At 33.3% G+C, this 13,790-nt stretch overlaps 1 protein-coding gene across 5 annotated transcripts in view; it reads right to left on the bottom strand.

The window, feature by feature from the left end:
• Positions 1 to 13,790, bottom strand: part of LOC138704930 (sec1 family domain-containing protein 2-like) — a 115,812-nt gene that overhangs the window by 29,002 nt on the left and 73,020 nt on the right. For 4 of the 5 annotated variants that reach the window (XM_069833359.1, XM_069833356.1, XM_069833357.1 and 1 more), the window contains 2 exons: positions 8,587 to 8,784; positions 8,069 to 8,197 (listed from right to left, as the gene is read on the bottom strand). In XM_069833359.1, coding sequence (XP_069689460.1) covers positions 8,069 to 8,197; positions 8,587 to 8,784 — 327 coding nt within the window. The remainder of the gene's footprint in view (positions 1 to 8,068; positions 8,198 to 8,586; positions 8,785 to 13,790) is intronic. The other variant, XM_069833360.1, reaches the window with a different exon arrangement.

The following is a 13,790-nucleotide window of genomic DNA, read 5'->3' as shown; positions in this document are numbered from 1 at the left end:
GCTTAAATCTTCTGAAATATGTTCTGCAGATCAAAATAACAGATCTATAATTTTTCTGTGATAGTACTTTAATATTTTACTTTTAATTATATGACAAATTCATGCATGACGCAGTATGAAAATCTCATTATTAAGATTCTATGCATCTAGACGTTGAGTGTTAGTGTCATTTGAAATGGGAACAAATGAAATATATTAATTGATTTATTGATGGGCTTGTTTTAGAGGGTCACATTTTAAACAATTATTTTTTTTATGACAGCCTACTTTAAAATGCAAAAAAAAAAAAAATTATTATAATCTATTATATTTTACATAGAACTAGTGCTCCAATTCATGTTAGTAGAATTACAATATTTGTTATTAACCAAAATATAATTTGGTTAATAGGGTAGAATTGTATGCCTCAGAAGTTTGAATTATAAATTGGTATAATAAAGAGAATTGCAATAGATATTGCTAGGGCAATTACTCCCCCTAGTTTATTAGGAATTGACCGTAGAATGGCATATGCAAATAGAAAATATCATTCTGGTTGATTTCAGATGGCTTTCGAGTAAGAAATAACTTTTAAAATAATATAGTGAAGATGTGTGAGAGCTTAGTGATGATTGAGAATCGCCAATAAAGAAGACAAAATTATCTAAAAATATATCCAAAACAAAAAATGCAGAAAGTTACAGATACACTTAAACATAAAATATTTCATATCACAGAAGACACAACTTCAGCCGAAAATTCAAATAATTCCGGTATAATACAGAAACTGATATACTTCTTCCATGAAACAGACGACAGAAATCTCAAAATACAAATATCAACAATTTTTGAAAGTTGGTCTTACAGTAAAATTCAACAGTATTTTAAAATCACCACTCACATGATACGAATTTCTAAACAAGTAGCAGCAGAAAAGGGATTTTGGCTACTCCTGATCCTAAATCGGGAAAAAGTTTGGGAACATTTATAGTACAGAAGGTTGTTCAATTTTACAATTCTGATGATGTGAGGAGGGTTATGGCTGACAAAAAAATTGTTTCAGTTAAAGAAGATGGAAAGAGAGTTCACAAACAGAAAATATTAATACTATGTAATCTTAAGAAAACTTGCCAATGTTTCAAAAAGCAATATCTGTATATCAAAATAGGGTTTTCAAAAATTTTCAAACTCAGACCAAAGGAATGTGTACTCCCAGGAACAAGTGGCACGCACTCAGTTTGTGTCTATGTTCATCATGAAAATGTTAAATTAATGCTTGATGGAATTAATAATATTATTTGTAATATTGCTTTTAATTTTTACCATTAGTGAATACAAATAACATAGCCATATTTTCTACTCAAGGTAACAAAAGGCAAAAGTGGTACGAGGTATCTTACAACTTCATTCTTTTGTTCCACTGACAAAATCTCAGACCATAATAAAGAACTATTCACTTCGAAGTGAGAGTAAAGTGGTGGACATTAAATAGAATTGGTTGTAGGTGATCAGCTTTAAAAGTGCAGTGTTGTGTAAACTGTAGTTATCATTCTTACAAGTGTATATTTTACAAAAACAATATTTAAATACAGTATTATATTACATAAATTACGTGAAAGAGTGATATTCTGACCATAGAACAGTGTAAAGTAGTCACACGACTCTCATCCAGTCTGCACCTGCACATCATCTTGCAACAGTACTTATGTAGCCCGCAAACTCAAGACACGCAACTTGGTGAATCATTTAATTATTCTTCAATGGCTCAGAGTGCCATTCTGATTATTTTAAGGGTGGTTAAAATAATTTCAAAGTATTTAAGGATTTTTTTTCTGTAATTTTAAAGTAAGCCACTGCCATTAAAACATATTTTTATGTGTTTAAATGTCTTTTAAAACAAAGTTAACAAACTTATATTTTTATATTATTATGCAAAGAACAAAGTAAGTACTGTCACCTTCAAATCGAGACAAAGAGCAAATCTCTGTGATGATTATTAGTGGAGATAATCACATTTAACAATAATGATGTGTGAACTATTTCAGAATCTTTGGTAACACATATCTACTACAATAATCGATATAGACAACAATAATAAAACACGTATTTATTTTTTCAATCCATAGAATGTGTAAAATTTGTTTTATCTAAATCAGAGACATGAAAGTCAATTCGAGGTTAAATTTGTGCGATTTGACGTGGAATGACTCGTATGTAGAAGTGATATAAATTGAGGGGCGTTTTCACAAAACTCGTTATCTACAAAATCTTGTTTTTTTCAAGAGAGCTCTTTTCTAAAATACACAACTGTAGATACCGAGTTTTGAAAAATCTATTTTATTTCAAGATCAATTTACTGATATACTTACCAACTTTAGCTTAATTCTGATAGCACCATTGGATTCTCCTGACCCAAAACCATATGGATACGCTAAAACCTCAAAATCGAAAAAAATGTAGATAATGAGTTTTGTGAAATCACCCCTCATTTTAAGAAGATATTATGAGATGTAATTGTATTTCTGTCTTCAAATACTCAGCAGTACTGTGAACTAGACTGTGTATGTAGAAGTGGTATAAATTTAAAAAGATATTATGAGATGTAATTGTACTTCTGTCTTTTCAAATAACCAACAGTACTTGAACTAGACTGTGTACAGTATGTAGAAGTGATATAAATTTAAAAAGATATTATGAGATGTAATTGTATGTACTTCTGTCTGATCAAATAACCAGCAGTACTATGAACTAGACTGTGTATGTATTTTTTTATTGGGTTATTTTACGACGCTGTATCAACATCTAGGTTATTTAGTGTCTGAATGAAATGAAGGTGATAATGCCGGTGAAATGAGTCCGGGGTCCAGCACCGAAAGTTACCCAGCATTTGCTCGTATTGGGTTGAGAGAAAACCCCGGAAAAAACCTCAACCAGGTAACTTGCCCCGACCGGGATTCGAACCCGGGCCACCTGGTTTCGCAGCCAGACGCGCTGACCGTTACTCCACAGGTGTGGACCTGTGTATGTAGAAGTGACATAAATTTAAAAAGATATTATGAGATGTAATTGTACTTGTCTTATCAAATAACCAGCAGTACTGTGAACTATACTGTGTATGTAGAAGTGATATAAATTTAAAAAGATATTATGAGATGTAATTGTACTTGTCTGATCAAATAACCAGCAGTACTATGAACTAGACTGTGTACGTAGAAGTGATATAAATTTAAAAAGATATTATGAAATGTAATTGTACTTCTGTCTTTTCAAATAACCAGCAGTACTGTGAACTAGACTGTGTATGTAGAAGTGATATAAATTTAAAAAGATATTATGAGATGTAATTGTACTCTGTCTTTTCAAATAACCAGCAGTACTGTGAACTATACTGTGTATGTAGAAGTGATATAAATTTAAAAAGATATTATGAGATGTAATTGTACTTCGTCTTATCAAATAACCAGCAGTACTGTGAACTAGACTGTGTGTGTAGAAGTGATATAAATTTAAAAAGATATTATGAGATGTAATTGTACTTCTGTCTTTTCAAATAACCAACAGTACTTGAACTAGATTCTTGGAGGGAAACCTGTGTTTATTTTTCTGTGAACCTTTGCCCAGGCATAACAAAAGAGGGTTTAGAACTAAAGTAGGGAGCAAAGATATTGGCGGGTCGTACTTAGGACATTTTTGCACGTACCACCCCCTCTCTTCTGAACTGTCCATTGGGATGACTGACTGGCAGTGTGTCGATGCGTTCGGGTGTAGTTGCTTGCAAGCCAATCGTTGGGTATTGAGAGAGTAGTCATCGTAGCAGTTGTCTGTTCACTGTGTACTTATTCAAACTGTAATTTTCAATACTAACAGTGGAATTGCTTCTGTGCCTAGTTGAGCGACATGTCTAGAAAGGGAGCGGATACGCGGAGCCAAGCGAAAGGAATTATTTATAGTGTTTACGAATACTTAAAAAAAAAAACTTTAATTAATACAACAAATTAAAATTTTCGTAATATGATTGAAATTCTGGTTATTAAGAGAATGAGGAAAACAGGAATTAGGTCACTATAAGTTTAAGTGAACTATTTTAAGATCTGATAGTATATTGGCAATATACTCATTGCAGTGAAGTAAATCGTTAAAAACCATTGTGTTACTATTATTATTATTATTATTATTAAATTTGCACTGATGGATTTCATTTAATATAGTATTACTAGCCATTGTTAAGTCAATTATATTATATAAAATAAAACCTGGGTACCGACACAATACTATTTACAAATTATTTACATCGTCAACACCAGTGATTTTATTCACAGGACTGGCTTCATCTTTTCTTGCAACCCGTGTCTTGTTCAAAAGGTCTCTGGTCACTGCTGTCAGTTGGTCACCTGCTGTGATTCTTCCTGCCGGAAGGTCCCTGTTGACTTTCTTTGTCACAATCCCAGGACCACTGCTATCATTTTTGGCCTCATTTCTGAATAGCTGGAGCCATTCATCACGACGTCTACTCTTTGTGAAGCGGATGACAATAGGACGCGTCTTCCCTGGCCTGGATGGTATGCGATGTGCTACGCTTACATCATGTTGCACCAATTCACTACCGCCTATGACTTCCGATATTTGGTCAATGACTTCATAAGTTGATTGTTCATCGATCTCCGGAACTCTGAGTAGCATTATATTGTCTCTGCTTGTGTACTGCTGCAGATCACTCACTTCCTGTTTGAGATGGTCATTTTCTTGCACTAACCTCTTCATCTCCTTCTGCGTGGAGTTGAGTTCATGTCTTGTGTGCGCCAATTCCTCTCTAAGACTGTCGAACTTGGAAGATATGAATTCAGCTGATTTTCTTAGTTCATTCACCTCAAAATACGAATGCTATTCGATATTAGTATAGTAGTTATAAAATCATGTCGCATATTGTATACCAGTAGTTTGTATTATAACAAATGAAGTGTTCACATGTGCTGTTATTTAATGAAATAATTATAATGCTACACACAGAAATTACACTAAATACTGACACACAGACAGTGTTTATATATAAACACTATTTCGATGTTACAGACTTTAGGTTATGTAGCGAGGAGTGAAAGATGTTTCGGAAGCGACCCTTCGAAGAACGTTTACAGTTAAAGTAGGGGTGGAACGTGGGTTGGGTTAGTATGAAGGGGTATACCTCCATCCACCAATATTCCTGCTCCCTACTATAGTGCTTGCTAATCCTTTAAGAAAAAGGAACCCTTGTATACATGCTGAATAACCATGGAAGAAGATATTTGCTTTGATTTGGAGTAAATTATCATTGTATGTTTTTAATTTCAAATAAAGGCCCATTAATTTTTTAACTAACTTTATATTTCATATATAACATTCTAGATAAACTAACATACAAATTGCTGTACATATATAAAATGCTAAGAACAACTTTTTCGGTATCAAAGATGCTGAAGACGTGCATTTTTAAGAAAGTCTAGAAATCGATAAAATCTCTCTCACATTAGAGAAGATAATTAGAACATTGAATCTAATATTGGCTGACATAAATGTAGGTGGACAACAAAATATTTGCATACACAGATGAATTACTATTGATTAGGAAAAAGTAACTTGGAAATACGAAATCTGTTTGTAGATTTGATCGAAACAGCACCAAAAATTTGTCATAACATTATAATGAAAGTAAACAAAGTACATATACTGTACGGTGGTAACAAAAAGAAATCATATCTCAAGAAGTCTTAAAATTAAGAGTAACACCTTTGAAACAGTTAAACAATTGAAGTGTCTTGGTGTTTTGGTAGATAGGTACAATAACAAGAAATAGGAAACATAATCCAAATAAAGTCTCTTATGCCATTCAGAAACTGCTATGGTCTAAATTTACAACAAGAAACTTGAAACTTATACTATACACAACAATAATCCAACTAGCATTATTGTATGGTACTAAACATGGAGCATGACTAAACAGAAAAAAAAAAAAAAAAAAAAAAAACAAATTAATAGTGATTGAAAACAAGGTATGAAGAAAGATTTTCAGTTCAATTTTTGACTCCAGTAGCAGCAGTCTAATATTGGACTTCCCAATATAATGCTGTTACATTTGTTGTGCTGGGAATCACATTTATCAGTTCCACTGGAGCAGATAGTCCTATTTCACAGTTGTGGTTAATTTGTTACTTAAGATGCAATGAGGGGAATGCAGTTAAATATAGTCTATACAATTGTGCTGCCAAACAATCATTCCCAGTCTCATGTAAGGCATACCAAAAGTCTGAAGAAAACAAACCTAACTTATCATTGACCCTAGTCCTGACAGAAACTTGCTTTCTATCTATCAAGGGTTGAAAGGACTATTAAAGTGCATTCTGTAACCTCTCCTACTCAAATCCCATCCTCACCTTCCTACAGTGAAACCTATTTTTAACAAATGAGGCTCTGAGGACGAGTCACAGCAATATAATGTTCCATCAAATATGAAGAAAATGCTATTTCAGCATCCCCTAACCGTGGTGAAGAGGGGATAATTCGATTGGTGGAGTTATCTGACAATTCTCCCAACTACGTTATATGGACCAATTAACAAAGATATTAATCGAAGTTTCACTGTACAGTAGAACCCCTTTTTAACGAATCACTGAGGGATTACTTTTTTTTCCCTTAAGTAAGGATTTTCCTTAAAAGGAGGTTTACATAAAATGAGAAGGAAAGACTAAAATAACGTGTGTTATATACCAAACACTATAATAATTTAATTAGGCATACAATTATTCTTTACAATAAATTTCATTACAGTATTTTCTAAATTTTGAAATGGTGAGACATAATGTTTTTCCGTTTGGTTCAACCCGAACCACACTAAAGTTCGGCTTTGAAAATTTCTTCTTTCTTCTTCATTATTTCCCATAATGAAGTAATTGGCAAACCATACTTTTTTTGCCATATACAATAGTGTTATTTGAGCACTAGCCTCAACATCCCTTATTATTTTCACTTCCTATCCAATAGTTAATGTCTTCTGTTTAGTTGCACATTAAAACAATACACAAACAGCATAATTAAAAAAAAAAAAAAAACTTAGAAACAGGATCCCCAAATTCGCGAGATCAAAGCGAGCAAAGCAGCCACTATGTGAAAGGAAGACCGTAAAGAATAAAGCCGCCTTGTGGTGCATTACTGTTGATTGAGATGCACTATCGAATATGCCGGTACTAGTCTATTGATTATTGAAAGTCGAGTCGATATTTCGGGTTTCATTATCACAAAATCCAGTCAAAAAGTATTTCTTAAAAGCAGGATTTTCCTTAAACCGGGTTTCCTTAAAAGCAGGCATCAATTACATTAGTCTCATGGTAATTTGCCTGAGACTTGACAGATTATTCCTTAAAAACGGGAATGTTAAACTGGAGTTTTACTGTACTATTTTCTGGGTATAGATGAACACTAAGGGACTCTTGTCACATGGGGTTGGATATGACATTACACCATCACAATGACAAGAGAGGATATACTGACGGCAAACATCCATGCCATAGTGGGATTCGAATCCACGATCTTGGCTTCTGGATAGTGTTGAAGCTGTGCCTTTTAGAAATAAGCAATTTTATGAAAAAATGAACTTTTTTTTTTTCCTTGTATGGACAAAATTTCTATGTACAATTTTATGTTTCCTCAATTGCTTATTTATTATTATTATTACAGTGTGATCGAGAAGTCTCTCTACAGTGCTTGTGTAGCCGAGAATCCACTAGGCAGAGAATTCAAGTGGCAGCACTGGCCGCTAAGCATATGATGGACTGGGGGTGTGAGGTTGTCAAACCAGAATGAATGGGGAAGTACCAACTTTCTACAGGATTGTATTCTAGGTTACTAGCACTAACAGAGCTGTGGAGGGACTTTTCGATCGCACTGTATTATTATTATTATTATTATTATTATTATTATTATTATTACTATTACTATTATTGTTATTGTATTTTTTTAACTTTAAAAAATGTGGTCTCACAGTTCTATACATTTCATGTTGTTTCAAAGTTGACCATGTTAAATTGGCACTCAAATACTGGTATCTAATTTTATTTACCTGAGCTAACACCCCAACACCATTCTTACTGGAGCCAAGATTTTGTAGCAACAGCTTTTCGATGCTAACTATAACTTCCAATTGAGCTGAACGTGGAGATCTCAATGTCTGAGTGACTGCAAGAGCTTGCTAAAAGAGAAACAAATTTTACAACTTGACATTATCCTGGTTGAGTGTCAGAGAAGGCCGTATGGCCTTAACTCTGCCAGGTTAAATAAATCATTATTATTATTATTAATATCAACATAAAATTAAAATTCCCAATTGGTTTACTTCATACACACAAATGATCAACACTTATCCTTTAGTATGGAGTAATTCTTTACGGATTCTCAACCAGGTGAGAACCCAAGAAGAATTACTCCATATCCAATGGCGGGAAAGTCTCATTATCCTTCTGTATTTTTAAGCTCTATTACGAGTATACAAAAATAGTACCACATTATAGTTAATGAGAAAATAATAATTATTATTATACTTTTTTATATTTTGTCTATAAAGGAGGAAATTTGGCATACTTGTAGGAGTCCGCTACATTGGAAGATAGCTTCTGAATGTCCTTTGAACAGAGCCACTTGTTTGTCAATGGTGTGTGGAGTAACACGTGTCAATTTTCCAACTCGTTCACTTCCACCTCCTGGTGCTAGTGTGCTTATATGCTGATGAAGACCCAAGAGCACGTCTTTTTGCCTCTTGTTCACCAACCATTCAAGCACCTGTGTGAAGGAACAAGACAAAGTGAGAATTTTTCTCTCTCATTTTGGCATAATATAAAATTTTTATCTAAACATTTGGTTTTGCCGTGAATGATGATTTATATGATAATTTTTGTTGTTTAAGAGATGCATTAAAATGTGCAGTCTTTTTAGACAGGTAATGCTTGCCAGAAATGAGTTTTAGTGTGCAACTGTTTAAATCAAAGAAAACAATGTTAATGTTATATATACGGAACAAACTGACGAGTTTTGTTCTAAGCATACCAAGTAGTAATGCTCATACAAAGAGTGTCTTTCATCTCATGAACAATAATTGGACAGATGTTCGAAACAGGAGTACAAGACACATAAATAATCAAACCAGAGCTGCAAACCGCAGTCGAGTTCAGCTATTACATGACACAAAATCTGTCTCAAAATACTCTTAATTTGAGCCTAGCTGTCAAAATGTAGAATAAAGTTTTTTAGTACCTTAACTGAATAATCTGTCAATTTTCTATGTGAAATTTTATCGATTCCTTAGTCTCCCTATTTTCTTAAAAAAAAAGTTGACAACCACATGAAAATATGCAAATGTATTGTAAGTTTATCTACAGTTTCAATCTTAAAATACACATATAAAATAATGTCCTTAAACACAACAACAACAATAAGGGTAAGCATGGTGGTAAATGTTGGTTTCAGTGTTAGTGGTAGTGGTAATGGTGGTAGTGGTGAGATGATGACATTTGCTATCTTCCCAAATTTTCTCTTTTACAATTACCTCCAATTTCTTCTTTTGTTCTTTAATGATTTTTTGATTTGTTATTAATCAGTCTGCTTAATGTATCCAGCAGGATGCTGACAATATAGGGTCCACTGCAGTCTGTAGTAAAGTTAGACTTTCATTTAACAAATGAGGAATACTTTCAATTGTCTTCATCATAGATGCCTGCTGTCAGAGCTGTGATTTATATGTGTTGCAGAGCTGAGTCTTATGAGGCTGGTATTGATTTTAATTTGCTTTTTTTTAGGATTTACGGACGTGCAGAATAAGAGATTGTGTACTAGATCTTTACCCATTAGTGCTGCTTGGCAATTGAAGTTGCCAAACTTAAAAATTTTTATAAAATATGAATTTTAAATTTAAACTACATTATAACATGGGCATGAATATAATGTTATACTCAAGTGTTGTAACATATTTTCACCTGCATCTGTTCACTGTTGTCATTGTACGGACATGTTAAGCCCGGTCCATATGCAAGTATTTGTAAAATGTTTTGCCTGTATAGTTTAAGACATTACAGATAAGACATTGCATTGAATAGGAAAACTGTGCAGTTTTGTGAAATGAACGAAGACAGTACGCAGAGCTGAAAGACTGAAGACGTGAGCATAGTTTTCCGCAATTTGCATATAATTGTTGGTGCATGTGGACACTTCCTTCCAGCTTTGCTATAGTTGTTGCTGAGTTTTTCTTCCATACTGTTGCAGGAATAGTGTTTCCTCAATCAAAAAATTACTTTCCTTTTTTCTTTATCTTTTACGATTTCTACTTATACAATTATTAAATGTTCCTCTGACAGAGGTTCTGGATGATATGTACATCTAAGGCAGTACATCTCACTTGATGATATGTCAGAGGAAGAACGATTGAAGACCCTAGTGTAAGAACTAGATAATGACCACATTTGATGAAATTAAGATTTTTACATAAACTTGTAGCCACTTCTGCCCTCTATCTGTCAGTGAAACTATTTTTAACAAATAGTACTTATTTTGCTTCGTAGATAGAGTAATTTTCAACTGTTTCCTTCTTGAGTGCAAGATCTAGATAATAACCGGAAATATCACGTTCTTGCATTCAGCTGCCATCTAGCTGGCTGAGAGTAACATGGCTGGGAACAGTGAGATATTGTTGGATGCTGCGGATGCAGATTTTGATTCAGAGGTATATATAAAGCATTTTGTTGGTAAATTGATTATAAATAGGCCTAACTTATATATTTGGTTCGATCTGAAGTTATAAGGTTCACTTTTTATATAAATTATATTGTGATCTTTTCGGTACCAGTACCAAGTTCTGCTGATTCTTTACCAATAAAGCCTAAGAAAAGGTTAAGAAACGAAGACACCTGGGAAAGAAATGTTAGAAAAAGAAGGAGAAGAATATATAGGTACATCAACATCAGGAAAACATATTCCTGCAAAGACAGTAGCTCCAGATTTCCGCTGTAAAAGAAAATGTACATCCAAGTTCTTGGAGATTATTAAAAAAACATTCTTGAAGATTTCAATAATCTGGGTGATGAGAATTCTCAGGATGATACTTGATAGGGTACAATGACCTCATTTGTGAAAGCAAGGATGGAGATTCTGGATCTGAAAGTGAGGCATCTAACCACGAGATTTAAAGATTGTTTCAAAGATTATTATTTACTGATTTTTTTGGTAAATGTGATTAGTTCTCATGTTCTTATCTTTTAAAATAATTTATATGAATGACAAAATTACTACATATAAAAGCATGAATTTCTTATATTACGCTCATTGCTACATTCTTTAAAACAACTGCGTGCAAGAAATGGTTAATTCCAGCACATATTTCTTCCTTTTTCTCATATTTCTGGACAAGCTACAAGCCAGAAAATTAAAAGTAAATTGCACATTCATTCACACTAAATTCAAATAATCTATGAAATGCAAATTTAATGTAGTGTAAAAAGTTTCTCTCGTTTTTCTCCGAACATTACTTTTGGTAATAATTATTTAGTTCTTGCACTCATGTCTTCAATTGTTTGTATGCATCTGAAGTCTGATTAGCATAATATGTTGCTAGTCAGTAATGTACAATTGTCAAAAGAAAAAGTGGCCATTCTCTAGAAGCAAAGTTTCCTTCAGGTATCTTCACTACAATTCAGAGACAGGTGATGTTACATGTTGTTGCACCACATTGCCTGATATCTACAGTTATAATTAAAGTATTTTGTGTGTTGTTTTATAGTGTAATGGTAGCGTTCCGGCCTGGTATTCGTGAGGTCCTGCATTCGAACACAACCTTGTGTTTTTATGTTCGTTTTTGTTTTGTTTTTAAGAGAGAGAAAGAGACAGAGAGAGAGAATATACATAATTGCTCTCCTGTCTCTTTTATGCTTATTTTAGTAATTGACATCAGGTTCATGGATGTATTATGCCATGACTATATCATTATTTATTATGACATTATGGCTGCAAATGGAAAGAAAAAAAAAGATTTTATTCTCAACAAAAATATCTTTCGTGGCATAAACAAAACAAACTTACTGGCGTCTACCTTAGAACATTCAAACAATTAAGCGTTCAAAACACAAACAAAAAGCCACGATTCAATATTTAGTCTATTTTGCCCACATCTCGATCACATCTTGCAATCAAGTGGGCATGGAATCGACTAGTCTTTGCAAATAGCGACTGTTCTCAGACACGACATTCCAGGCATCCTGGACATATATAAGTGTTCTGCCCATGGGCAGGTCTTTCACTGCAAACCCAGCATTCTCCAATCTTTCTTATTTTCTGCCTTCCTCTTAGTCTCCGCATATGATCCACATATCTTAATGTCGCCTATTATTCTTCTCAACCAGTGACCAAACCAATTCCTTTTTTCTCTTTCTAATCAGTTTCAGCATCATTCTTTCTTCACCCACTTTTTCCAACACAACTTCATTTCTTATTCTGTCTGTCCACTTCACACACTCCATATTTCAAATGCTTCTATTCGTTTCTCTTCATTTCATAGTGTCCATGTTTCTTCCCCATACAATGCCACACAAAGCACTTCACTAGTCTCTTCCTTAATTCTTTTTCCAGAGGTCTGCAGAAGATGCTTCTTTTTCTATTAAAAGCTTCCTTTGCTCATGTTTGCAGTTTTTCTTGGGAAGGATAAATGCAGTAACTTTCTGTTGCTTTCCGCACACCACTGTCTCTTTCGCATCTTAATAGATCTCAAGGGGCCCAAGCGTGGAGGTGAGGAGAGTGGATCTAATTAGGCCCTCTGGACTTCACCAAAATTCACCGCAAGGGTTAAATATTAGTTCTATCAGGATTTTTGACCCGATCAGAGACTGGAAAGTCCCAATTAGCCTTTGTTCCCCGCATCCTCGACTAGCTTCTACAAATCATCAGAAAATCTTGGAGAGGGATTGGGCCAATTTTTCCGCAAATGTTTCTATACTTGTGCCCTCGTAGCTCGGTCGGAATAACGTCGGAATTTAGATGTCAACGCCTCAGGTTCAATTCCTTGGCACTCCTTTTCATTTTATTGTGTTTCAAGATAGTATAATGTAATAATATAAAGAGAAAAAATTAACACCAGTATTATGCAACTGTATTGTTCCAAACCTAATATTAAATTTATGTTATTTATGTCGCTAAAGAACGATAACTGAATATAAATAACTTGAATATTATTTATACAATATCACTAAAGAACAATAACAGAATATAACTGATAAATATTGGTTTGTTTAATTAATAAGATATTATATAATATATAATTATTTAAATAAAATAACCTATTTTACAAAGAAAAATGGTTATTTATATTATAATTACTTACATAAAATACAGTTTTTTTTCATATCACAAAAGAATAATAACAGAATATAAATAACTTGAATATTTTTATAACGCTAAAGAACGAAAACAGAATATAAATGATAACTTGAATATTATTTATATCGCTAAAGAACGATAACAGAATATAAATAACTTGAATATTATTTATACCATTAAAGAACAATAACAGAATACAAATGATGACTTCAATATTATTTATATCACTAAAGAATGATAACAGATTCAAACAGAGATTCAAACCTGTCTTTGGACAGTTGTCTAAACAATAGCAAATAATTATTTAATAAGATTATAAATCTTCATCAATGTACACATGAATTTCTCATGAGTTCATTCAACTATACAAGAGCTTCCCATATTAATTTGTGATTAGTAAAGCCCAACGAATACAGTGACCAAGAGAAGAA

The sequence above is a fragment of the Periplaneta americana genome, chromosome 8 (assembly GCF_040183065.1).
Source record: "Periplaneta americana isolate PAMFEO1 chromosome 8, P.americana_PAMFEO1_priV1, whole genome shotgun sequence".
Lineage (NCBI taxonomy): Eukaryota > Metazoa > Arthropoda > Insecta > Blattodea > Blattidae > Periplaneta > Periplaneta americana.
The sequence above is the reverse complement of the archived record's forward strand: the minus strand, read 5'-3'. Positions and strand labels throughout refer to the sequence as shown.